At 44.8% G+C, this 12,321-nt stretch overlaps 2 protein-coding genes across 2 annotated transcripts in view; one reads left to right on the forward strand and one right to left on the reverse strand.

Annotated features, from left to right (window-relative positions):
• The window catches only part of kiaa2013 (KIAA2013 ortholog), an 8,793-nt gene extending 3,100 nt beyond the window's left edge, over positions 1-5,693 (reverse strand). The window contains exons 1-3 of the mRNA XM_017440980.3: positions 5,433-5,693; positions 4,206-5,295; positions 2,067-2,920 (exon numbers count right to left, since the gene is read on the reverse strand). Coding sequence (XP_017296469.1) covers positions 2,067-2,920; positions 4,206-5,154 — 1,803 coding nt within the window. The 5' untranslated portion in view covers positions 5,155-5,295; positions 5,433-5,693. The remainder of the gene's footprint in view (positions 1-2,066; positions 2,921-4,205; positions 5,296-5,432) is intronic.
• A 2,425-nt stretch (positions 5,694-8,118) lies between these two features.
• The window catches only part of plod1a (procollagen-lysine, 2-oxoglutarate 5-dioxygenase 1a), a 19,202-nt gene continuing 14,999 nt past the window's right edge, over positions 8,119-12,321 (forward strand). Inside the window, exons 1-5 of the mRNA XM_037976970.1 lie at positions 8,119-8,442; positions 9,759-9,850; positions 10,042-10,175; positions 10,798-10,961; positions 11,933-12,045. Coding sequence (XP_037832898.1) covers positions 8,352-8,442; positions 9,759-9,850; positions 10,042-10,175; positions 10,798-10,961; positions 11,933-12,045 — 594 coding nt within the window. The 5' untranslated portion in view covers positions 8,119-8,351. The remainder of the gene's footprint in view (positions 8,443-9,758; positions 9,851-10,041; positions 10,176-10,797; positions 10,962-11,932; positions 12,046-12,321) is intronic.

Here is a 12,321-nt window from a genome sequence, read left to right on the forward strand (position 1 = left end):
GACAGGCAGGCAGGCAGGCAGGCAGGCAGGCAGGCAGGCAGGCAGACAGACAGACAGGCAGACAGACAGAATGACAGGCTGTGAGGGAGGAAGGTGCGTTTGTTGCTGATTCGACAGAAAACGTGGTGAAAAAAGGCGGAGACGGAAGCAGCAGCAGGTGGAGCGAAGACAGAGACAGGAAAACGTTTGACCTGCAGCTTCGCTCCGAGTCCGACCGCTGGACACCCCGTCAGAACAGAACCAGAACCAGAACCAGGTTTCCCCGCTCCGCTCGGAGCACGCAGCGTTGTTCTGACCAATCGATCAGGTTTGATCCGTTTCCTGTTTCAGTTAAACCCTCGATAATCTGAGTTTACTTTCATTAAAAGAAAGAAAAACAAACAAACTGACAAAAATAAAAATCTGGCATTGCTTTGAATTTTGGTTGAACAAACGAATGAAACTGGTCCTGATTGTCCCCCAGAAAAGCCTGAAGCTAATGTGTGTGGACATCTGGGGACAGCTGGGGACAGCTGAGGACAGCTGAGGACATCTGGGGACACCTGGGGACAGCTGCAGGAGTCTCAGAGGAACAGAAATCACCTGATTGCTTCAACAGGTTGAGCAACAAAACATGAATCTGAGGAAGCGTCCTTTCAGTCGAGGCCGGATTCATTCGTTGTTTTTAGTTTTTGTCTCATTTTTGTTTGTTTGAACTTATTTCAGTGACGATTGTTGGACTTTCTTTCTTTAATAAAACACAACAAACGTATGTATCTGCAGGTTGGAACCAGTTAAATGAGGTTTTATTGTCCTTTCAAGGAGCAGGAAACTGTTTTCTGTCAGAATTTGAAGGAAACAGGAAATCTTTAACTCCATGTTTGTTACGAATCTTTAGATATTTTTTAAGTTAATGTTTATTCAGCAGGTTTCTACTCAACACTCAGATCTGATGAGTAAAAAAAAAACCTGCAGCTCTGTCTGTGCAAAAGTCCTGATCCAGTCCATGCTGAAACGAGCCCGAACTCGTTTGTCTGTTAGCAAAATTTCTCATGAACGCCTCGACAGGTTTTAATGAAAGTCAGCTAACAGCCTCCGTCGCTGTGGGAGTAGCTGAGAGTCATACCCATCACCGGAAGGAAAACCAATAAAACTGAGACTTTCTGACAGAACGGTTTGTAAAAAAAATCCAACAAACTTTTGTTTTATCTTTATGGGCTTCTTCAGGTTGTTATGAATAAAAATAAGGATTAAAGACATGAACTGTGAGGAGAACAGGAGGAAAACATTAAAGTGTATAAAAATAATAAACTTGTGATGTTTCCGTCCGTTGGGATGGTGACGCCCCCCCGGTGGGCGGGTGGTGCGCTGCAGAGCCAAACTTTTTGTTGTTGCTTTAAGTTTTCTGATCCTAAGAGAAGTTTTCTGGAGTTTTTGTTTTTGTTTATTTTAAGCCGGCGGCTGCAGAGAAGCCTCTTTGTTAACCCCAGCGCAGAACGAGCGCTGCAGGATCGTTTCGGTCAGAAGGGAAAGGGGAAATGTGCGTAAGGCTGCCGACGTCCCACTCCAAACACCACAAGTCAAGTTCCCAGAGAAGTAGGGGTGCAACGAGACACGATCCTGGGTCCACAAGACGAGATTTTTAACATTATTTTAAAGAAAACAGGTTTTGTGCCACAAACTCAGCTGACTGATTCCCTCCGAGTCTCTTCAGACCTCAGAACGGTTCTTCTAACTGAAGCAGAGTGACCTTTGAACTCAGGGGAAGCTGACAACCTTTTTTCCCACAGGCCATAAAAACGTCACTGAAAACTCAGACGTTTTAACTTAAATTAAAGCGATGGCTGAGATGCTCCGACCCGAGTCCCAGAAACCCTCAGGACATTAGAGGGAAACTCCTTCGTGTGTCTTTAGTTTTATTTTAATCACACAGAAGCATTGCTCACACTGAGAGAGAAAACTTGTGGCACTTTAGTCCTGCAAGGTCTCGTTACACCCCCACAGAAAAAGTCTGAACTGACAGAGACAGTGAGGAGGAAACAGGAACAGATCAGATCAGAGTTTGTGTTTCTCGAGGACGTTTATACCTTGCTCCTGAAGAGGGGCTTGGCTCCGGGGCCGCAGTACTCGTTGTAAATGAGTTTGAAGAGGAAGAGGTGGAAGAGGGTGATGAGCGACGCCACGCTGAACCAGAAGAGGAAGGGCAGGCCGGGGTACCTGTTGGCCATGTGCTCCTCGTGGGCCAGGATGCCTTTGAGGTGCAGCGTGTGGTGCAGGTCCTGCAGGTGCCGCAGGTCGGTGGAGATGTAGAGCAGCGGCGTGATGGGCTGCGTCACCATGACGGGGAAGGTGTGACCCTTGACTTCTGAGGTCAGCTCCACGGGCTCGTTGAGGCAGCCGGCCTCGCAGGCGTACAGCTTCACCGGCGTGTCCTGCTGCTTCACCGACACGTGGAGGAACGGCTTCCCCTCAGAATCCAGCAGCACCGCCAGGTTGATCAGGTCCCGGTTGTAGTGGATTCCTCTCAGGGAGTAGCTGTTGTGCAGCACGTCCGGGTCCGCCTGGAACTGGAGGTGGTTCTCGGTGAACTGCAGGCCGCCGAAGCTGAGCACCATGCCCTGCATGGCTCCGTGGGCGCCGGCCGCCACCAGAACCTTGCAGCCTCTCTTCTGCAGAGTAAGAGTCCACAAGGTGACGAGCTGCAGGATCTGAGCGGCGCTGGTCACCCTGCCGGGCCACAGGTTCTCTGCGTGCATGGTGGCGTGGCCGCTGAAGCAGTGGTCGGCGTAGTTGAGGCTGGACTCGAGGCGTGCGCGCTCCTCGCTGTTCAGCCGGCGGTCCAGCAGGGGCGCCGTGGACGAGGACAGGATGTAGTAGAGGGTGGTGTTCACTGTGCGGCTGGAAGGCGTGTGGGAGTCCGTGATCCTCCTCATTTCAACACCTTAAACAAACAAATAACAGCGTCCGGTCAGTTTCAGGCGCCATCTTTAAAGGTACAACAAATCAGGACCTAAAAACGATCTGGGGCCTGCGTGCGGCGTGTTCCACGCACACGGCAGGACGTCGCGTTAAAGTGTGCGTAAACACACGGACCGTGAGAAAGAGCGGACGCCACGCAAACCTTTTCAAACTACGAAATCCTGAAACTCACCTAAATCCACTGAAATACAACTCCATCCTGTTTCCTGAACTCAAGAGGAATTTGACCGCCATGTTTTAAACTTTTATAGTTTAATATAGTTTTTATAGTTTAAAACGATTAGCTCAGTAAATAAACTGATCAGTAACTTTAAATTTGTTAGATGTTACAGTTTAGTGGCTGCTGCAAATCGATCAGGCTGTTGAGAGAAACTCGAACGTGATGAAGTGGCTAAAACAGAACTACAAACACTGACAGTTTCATAAAACAAAGAAAGCGGTTTCTGCAGCTGCTTTATCTCAGTTATACGACTGTTTTAGAATCAATGATTGACAAACACTGAGATTTCCATTCAGCTGCAGCAAGAATCAGAGCATTAAAGCATTTATTCAGACTGTTTGCTGAAATAATGATGCTGGTAAAAAAGTTTAAACACTCTTTGCTTTGAGACAAGGCGCCTTATTATCATACTTTACATATTTTATTAAAAACAAGTTAAACAAATCTGATCTTTTTCTTTGTTTTGCTTTACAAGGACAAAATGTTCAGCTGATAAACGGTAGTTTTGTGTCATAGCTTTGATTTTTATTTATAAATATTGACTGAATGAAGATTGTCATAGAGTGGGGATGTGTTTTATTTTCTCTTCTTTTGATAGTAATTAGTGATTTATGATAAAATACAGCCACATTCAAGTTTTAGATCATCCCTCATTTCTTTATTTTTGGTTCCAAGCAGCCAGGATTTATTCTAAATGTCTAAAAAAGGTTTAATTAATTAAAAATAAAGTTTTTATTTGAACTTTGGCTGCTTTTTCCTCAATTTCCAGTAACAAAAGAATTTAAAATCAGTTCTTTGTTGTTTGTTATGTTTAGGAGCCATTTTAGGCCAGAATGATTCACAAACAAACAACAACAATCATCTGTAAATGTTCAGGCAGACGGACTGAAACTGAGTGAAAAAGCAGCCAAAACCCACAAAACCCTTTAGAAGAACTGTTTATCATTTTTTGGTGGACTTTTTGGGATTTCTGAACAGAATCAGAAGTTTTTAATCTGCATAACCTGCTTTTCCAGCCTCGGCTCACCTGAAATAAAGAGGTCCATCCAGGCTTTCTGGTGGTCCAGAACCAGGTCGTTGACTTCGGTCCTCAGTAGCTCCTCCATCTCCTTCTTGGCTCCGTCTCTGAGGAAGCTGAAGGTCTCCTCCAGCTTGGAGGACTCGATGGGTTCTGAGGTCCACACCACTGACAGGATGTTGTCTAAGAACTCGGACTTGGCAGGGACCTGGATCCTGCCGTTCAGCTTCTTGGTGACCACCACCACCAGAATCATCCGGTTGTTCTCCACCTGCACTCTGCCAGAGGAGAGCTCCACCTCTCGGTTCTCCAGGGTTTCTAGGCTGGAGGAGAACTTGTTCCTGTGGGCCGGGCTGATGTCCAGGGTGATGGATCTGTCAGACGGGTTGCTAACGTGGACTCGCTGCAGGAACACGTTGGGTCTGCTCCGGTGGGCGATGAACTCCTCCCGGATGGAGATGCAGTCCCGGACAGACTGAACCGTGGCCAGGGAAGCGCACCGGACCGACAGCACGGCTCCTTTTCGGAACCACAGCATGCTGGCCTGAACCACGGCCCGCTCGCCCTCCAGGTGGACCCCGGTTATCGGGGAGTAGTCCGTCTGGTGAACCGGAGCCGAGCCGGGCTGCAAGGACGACGACACCCACAACTTGTTCGAGTCGACATCGATCAGAATGTGGCCGTTACCGGACACAAAGGGCATGTCCAGCAGCTCCTGGGGTGAGCTGTAGACCCCCTCTCCCCGCTCCACGATGGAGCTCCATCTGTGGATCTCAGCCTGGAGGCACTGCCCTGCCGCGCCGCCGGGCATGGCAGAGCCACTCAGGAACGTCCACCTGCCCCCTGAGCCCAGGTACCAGTAGAAGATGAGGAAGAGAAGCAGCCCGATCAGGACTCTCCTCGCCCAGCTGCTGGACAGCAAGCCTGGGAGCCCCTTCAGTCTCTGCTGCAGCCACATTTTATGATACAGTAACGGAAGCCCACCAAAGAGTCTGCGTCTCAACACGGCACCCAGAGTGCTGGAGAGATGCGTTTAAGGTGTCACATCGACTTCAGCTGATGGTTTCCAACGCGGAGAGGCGTCACATCCAGTCTCCACCTTAAAGAGGTAAATAAAAGGCGTCACATCCAATTTAGTTAACAGTTTCCAGCGTTCAGACGTAAACTGCATCAAGTTTAATCACAAGTTTCCACCTTAAAGAGCTAAATTTAAGATGTTACACCGAGTTTGGTTACCAGTTTCCAGCGGGTGCAGCTGTAGCTTAGCTTAGCTAAGTTAGCTAACGCTGGGACAGAATGCTGTCGGAAATGTTTGTCGCATCGTTGTTTCGTCACATCCGTTTCCGAGCGCGCGCACCATCGATCAGGACTTCATGTCGAAAAAAATTGTCCTCTTTTTGGTTTTGTTTTGTTTTTCCAAGTAGAAATGATCACCTGACTTCGCAGAGGACTCACTCTAACGGCTGACACTTCCGGTTTGTCTGCGTTCGTCTTCTTCTTCTATGGTATAATGGGTTTCATTACATAGACATTCATTAGCGCCACCTACCGGAAGCGAGTTTTGGTCGGAAATTTCACAATAAAACGCTACTTCACGTTTTATTTTGACGTTTTTTTTTTACAATTTGATCTTTTTTTTTTTTTTTATTACAAAAATGCACTGATGTTGTCTATTTAACTATGGAAACCTGTTTCTGACAATAGAAATAAAAAAATCTTATTTATGAGTTTAAAAGTCATATTTATAAGATTAAAACGGTCTAATTAAGACTTTATATTGACTTTTAAAGTCATAATAAAGCCCTAATGTGACTTTTAATTCACCTTTTTCTTTGATTTATTTCCCTGTTAAATTTCAGATTTTATTTATTTTAAATACAGGTGCAGGTATATTAATGTGGGAACAAGTTGTGGCTTCCTTATATGTTTTTGCCTTTTTACAATAAATGCAGAGTTTTGTATTAAATCCTATACAGGGGTCGCTGTATTACTATTAAAATGTGTTTTCTGTTTAACAAACCTCAGGACTGACAGAGCTCTGTAAAGGGCATGTCAGAAAAAAATGTAGTTTTGCTTTTCTACTTGTTTTTCCTGGTTATTTACAGACACCGTTGGACACATTGTTGTCCTCTGTTTCATTTCTATTGAATATGCTTAAGAAGTTAAAGCCTTTACAAATATAAATGGGTAAAAGTTAACTCAAAAACCATTGAAAGCCAATATAACTGTTAAAGTCTTATTATAGGATAAGATAGTATAAGCTGAACAGGCAGCTTTGGAGCAGAAACGGTGAAACAGAAGCCCTTTGTTGGTTTGAATTGTGACCAAACTATAAAAGCTGAAGACAGAAAACAAATCCCTGCAGGGTGCGGCTATAAAACATGAACACAATAAAGAGAAACAGAAGCTCAGCCGTGTTCCTGCCTTCGGCTGGCCCACAACAAAACACAGATCTGGAGGGAAACATGTCTTTATCATAAACACTGTTTTTATTAGAAACAAACAGACCACAGACAGCTAAACGCAGCTTCAGGAATCGGCCTGATCCCACAGTCTGCCTGAGGAGAAACGTTTCTTTACAGCTGAGTTCAAACATACTACACATGAAACTGAAATATGGGAAGGAAGTGGTACACCCTGACCATCAGAAGTATATATTTATATATATTTATACACTGATCCACCTCACCAGGACACTGGAATGTCATTCAGAGCAGATAAATGGCATCAAATGTTTTCCAAGAGAGGCCAGGTGATCCCAGCTGAAGGGGCTGAACTCCCACAGAATATTCATTCATCTATATTGTTATATATTATAATATATATGTTTTATTAGGTGCAACAATATATTCAAATGAAAATATGTTTGGCTGAACTGGCTGCCAATTAACACATTAAACAAATTACGTAAAAAGTCCAATCCTGGGAAGATTAGCAGCTGTCCTAAATGTGAATAATCTTCATTGCAGGAAAATAATGGACTCTGAATAGTTTTGCGATGACCTTATAACAGTTGCTTCTCCAGAATCAGATCTACTTCCTGTAAACACAGCCCTGAATCCTCCGGAGCAACAAACAGACAAAGTTTCAGCCTTAATGCTGCAGCGACTTCCTGATGACCAGTAAAGGTGAAATTAGGGGGTTTTAGACTCGCAGCTTCTATTTGATGGGAGGACAAGTGTCTCAAGGACAAGTTTAGAGCAGTGGTTCCCAAACTTTTCAGCTTCCGACCCATAAAATAACAGTGACAAAGGTGTGTGACCCCATCTGTTGGCTGTTTAAATATCCAAAAGTGCTAATGATCCGATTAAATAAGAGCATAATAACGACACAAAAAGTCTTAGCATACATTATGCTGTTTTTTTAAATCATTAAATGACTTGTATTGCAATTATCTGTAACAATTATGGTGTAAATACATCATAATAACCAGGTTTTTAATTGTAACTTGATATCTGGAGATTATCTAAGGACCCCTAGTTGATGCTGGGTGACCCACATTGGGGTCCCGACCCCAACTTTGGGAATCATTGGTTTTAGCGTAATGCTGAAAGATGCTCTCACAGGTCCAGGTTATATATTACATGATACAGGTAAAAAAAAGGCTTTTCTTTGTTTTGCTTCTGGGTTCAACAACCTGTCCAGGGTGTCCCCCACGGATCATAGCAAGGGCCATATCTGGCCTGCGGGCCTTCAGTTTGAGAAACGTCCAGGTAGACTGCGAGTGAATGGAAAATAAGACCAGAAACCTGATGATCCATGCTTCTTTTATTCAGTTAAGACAATGCCAGGCTTGTTTCTTTTAATATGAGGGCTTATTTTACAGTTTGGTCAGTCTTGTAGGTGTCAGGGGAGAAAGTCTACGTGCGAAGACTCATGTCCTCAAAAAACAGATTTATCCCACCCATTCATGGGGAGGGCGGTTCATTTCCACTTTAACTCATGAACTCCTTATAGGTGCCAACCCTCAGACCGTTATAAAGGTCTCACATGTCGAGTTTGTGAAGTTTGGGAGGTAAAAAAAACAAACAAACAAACAGAAAAGAGTCAGAAAGGTTCGGTTAAACTGAGGGGGGAGAGACAGTTATTCATCATCCGGGAAACCTTCGTCCACACAGGGACTTCTGCTGCAGACTGTCTCCAACTTCGGCTGAAATGAAGCGTCCTGTGTTGTTGCTGCTGTCCTGGATGTGTTTCTGTGGACTTTTACAGCCGGCGGACTGCGAGGAGCAGCGGATCCCGGAGGGTGAGGCAGCCCCGGCCCGACTTTCAGCTTTTCCTCCTCGCCTCGGAGCGTTTACAGACCCGGTCCGGGATCAGGGAGACTCCTCTGGATTATACGGTTCTGGGCTACATAAAACAATCAGTTTTTAAGCTGTTAACTGTCGACTTTTTGTCCCCCCCTCCTCCGGTATCGGAACATTCCAGCAGCTGAGCCGCGCGACTCATTTGTGGTAATTTTAGCTTAAAAAAACAGCTCAACAAGTTAGAAAAACTGAGATTTTTTATAGAAACTTCCGCTTTTTCTGATATTTTATGCGCGCCGAATTATAACTAAGCATTTATTACACATCGCTGACTACTTTATGATGGAAGTTTTGCCTTGTTTTTGCAAATAAAAAGCAGTTTGTGATAAATTTAAACTTTTTACAAGCTGCATTCGCGAGAGCGCAAACTCTCCGCAGCGGGACGGGACAGCCATGATGTCGCTGACGTGGACTGGGCTGTCAGTACCTTTATATAACCTGCAGCTAAAAGTTAAAAAATAATACTTTAACAGTGTCCCATCCTTTTATATTAAAATGTTTTTTTATCCATTCTTTCCCGGGCATTATTTGAAAATAAAGCAGCAGCTTTTAAAACTGACAGAAAGAAAAATAAACAGGAAGTTATATTTAATTTCACCAGAGAAACAGAAGAAAATTACTTTTTATACATGAAAACTTAATCAGCTGGTCTGTTTAAAGTGTTTAAAGTCTTTCCAATAATTTAATACCTTAGGGAACATATGACTCATATGTTCCCTAAGGTATTAAATTAGGTATTTAAGTCAACTTTTTGCAGCCACAAACAATTAAATATAATGCATTTTTAAAAAATCCATCCATCCATGCATCCATCCATCCATCCATCCATCCATCCATGCATCCATGCATCCATCCATGCATCCATGCAACCATCCATCCATCCATCCATCCATCCATCCATCCATCCATCCATCCATCCATCCATCCATCCATCCATCCATCTGTTTTCTCTGCAGTCAGCAATGCCTCAGCTTCCTTCTTTGCTGTTTGCTGAAATAATTGTCAGTTTCTGACAGAATTTACTCCTATAATTTACACCAAACAACCTTTCAGAGTTGTTATTTATTCCAGGCCATCCTGCTGTTACTGGAAGCCTTTAATAAAACATTTTCTCGGTCTTTTAGGTCTTTTAGAGTCGAGCTCGTGTTTCTGCAGGTGTTATACCTGTACTTCCTAGTTCTTTTATTCTAAAATAAAAGAAGAGTTAGAGTATCACATGTCTGAGTTATTCCTTCGTGATGTTTTTGTCTTTCAGAGAAACTTCTGGTTGTGACGGTTGCCACCGAAGAGACGGACGGGTTCAGGCGCTTTTTGAGGTCGGCGAAACACTTTAACTACACCATTAAGGTAGGAACAGCAGGAACAGCAGGAACGCCATCTGTTCCTGCTGCATCTCTTTAGGAAAAAACCAAACTCCTCATTTTCTCTTTCTGTCCGGTGCAGTCATTGTTAAAAACCTACAGATGCATTTTAAAAAAGGGGAGTTTTAAATCCCTCGCCACCAAATGTCCCGACGTTTGACGCTCTGTGTTTTGCAGGTTCTTGGCCGAGGTGAGAAATGGAGCGGGGGCGACTCCATGTCGGCTCCGGGAGGAGGACAGAAGGTTCGGCTCCTGAAAGCGGCTCTGCAGGAGATCAAATCTGAGGATCGGATCGTCCTGTTCATTGACAGGTAGCGTTTCGCCGCTGCAGCCTCGGGTTTACGCCCCACCTGTCAGAACAACTGGAACTTCTAAAATGTTTGCTTCATATGCTTTGTAAATAAAACAGCTAAACTCTTGTTTTGCTCAGTAAATGAAAGCTTTAAGCTCTTTGGACGTCACACTTATTTGTTGCAGAATAACTGAGCAGCTCATGTGTTTAATCACTGAGAATTAAAGCATAATTAACTCATCAGGATGTGATCAGCTGAGCTTAGCTGGAAGTAGAGACAAAGTAGAAGCTTAAATGAGTAAAAAAAAAATCAAATATCTAATTTCTGAAGTGTTTGTTTTGACTCCTTTTTCAGTCATTGTTTATTTTAGCCTAAAACTCAAACAGAAACATTATTTTTATTCATGTTTTAGTTCATTTCCACCTCCATGCATCACAGGATTTTAGTGTATTTTTAACTCGAAACCCACAGATGTGGTTTTCTTGGTGAAACGTGCTCACAAACTGAAAACAAGACTTTACTTCCAGTCAAATAAACAGAACCGCAGGCAGCTCGACTCTTCAAATCAGAGCTTTCAGCAGATCGAAGCCGCTCATTTGTTCCTCCGCAGAGCCGTAAATGTTTCCCGTTTTATCCTCAGCTACGACGTGGTCTTCGCCTCGAGTCCCAAAGAGCTGCTCAGGAAGTTCCAGCAGGCCAAACACAAGGTGGTGTTCTCCTCCGAGAGCCTGATCTGGCCCGACAGACACCTGGAGGACAAATACCCCCACGTCAGGGAGGGGAACCGCTTCCTGGGCTCAGGAGGTGGGCCACACAGAACCGTTAAACACCAGAAATCTTTCCTTCCAAGCTGCCAGACTTTCCTGTAAACCTGTAAGGGGGTCTGGATCAGCAGTTCTCAAGACTTTTATAGGTGTTTTTAGAGGATTCTTTTGGACTTTGGCTCCTTTTTTAGCAGTTTTCAGTGCAGCGACAGGCCATCCTCAGAGAAATGTTTGTGTTATTGTTTTAGTCACTAAAGTTAGGAAACTGTAAGGACTCAAAGACTGACAGCTGGAGAGAAAATTATTAATGTTGAAAGGTTTTCAGAAATAAGATGAAACATTAAACTCGTGATCAGAGGAGAAGGTTTTCATAACCCTGGAACAAGTTCTGACTCCAGTCAGATGTTTTGGTCTCTAAAAGACAACAAAAGAATAATAAATTTTAAATTTATCTACGAATATTTAGTCTTGGACAGTCAGAGCCAGAAAGGGTCTGAATGAGTTTTTGTTTTAAGCATCCTGGAGTTGTGATGGACCAATCAGGACGTTGCTCCAGTCTCTCGTGGTGAAGAAGCTGAAAGCAAAGCTCTGGGATCGTGACAAAGAAGCTTCGTCTGTAAGAGAACGTCAGGGAGGAGCTGGGAGTAGAGCCGCTGCTCCTCCTCGTCGAACAGAGTCAGCTGAGGAGGTGCAGGTGGCTGATTAGGATGCTCCTGGACCTCTGGAGGTTTTCTGGGCACCAGGAGGAGACCCTCGGGTAGAACCTGGACTCTCAGGTATCCTCTCTGGTCTGGAGAACCTTGGGATCCTCCAGGAGAACCTGGGGAGTGTTTCTGGGGGGAGGGAGGTCTGGGTTTCCCACCTGGACCAGTAACCTGACAGGGTTTCACGAGCTCATAAAACCTGGAGCCCTCAGTCCTCGTTAGTCGCGCCGACATGAAACCAGATGTTCGTGGAGATTAAATCTGAAATGTGCTGAGTCTGGTTCCTGTTTGTTCCCTCTGTCTTCAGGCTTCATCGGCTTCCTGCCCAACGTCAGGGAAATGATCTCCAACTGGACGGGAGGAGACAGCGACAGCGATCAGCTCTTCTTCACCAAGATCTTCATCGATCCGGCTCGACGGGTGAGATCTGCTGCACGCTGACGACACCAGCAGGAAGGTTTCTGTACACGGGTGGAGTTTTATGTGTCAGGAAGGAGAGAGAGGTTCAAATCTGAAATCTAATATCCAGGCAGGGATTGGGTGTGTTCACAGCAGAGAGCTCCAACAGGACCGGGTTTAGAGCTCCAACAGGACCGGGTTTAGAGCTCCAACAAGACCGGGTTTAGAGCTCCAACAGGACCGGGTTTAGACCTCCAACAGGACCGGGTTTAGAGCTCCAACAGGACCGGGTTTAGA

The sequence above is a fragment of the Kryptolebias marmoratus genome, linkage group LG8, assembly GCF_001649575.2.
Source record: "Kryptolebias marmoratus isolate JLee-2015 linkage group LG8, ASM164957v2, whole genome shotgun sequence".
NCBI classification, from domain to species: domain Eukaryota; kingdom Metazoa; phylum Chordata; class Actinopteri; order Cyprinodontiformes; family Rivulidae; genus Kryptolebias; species Kryptolebias marmoratus.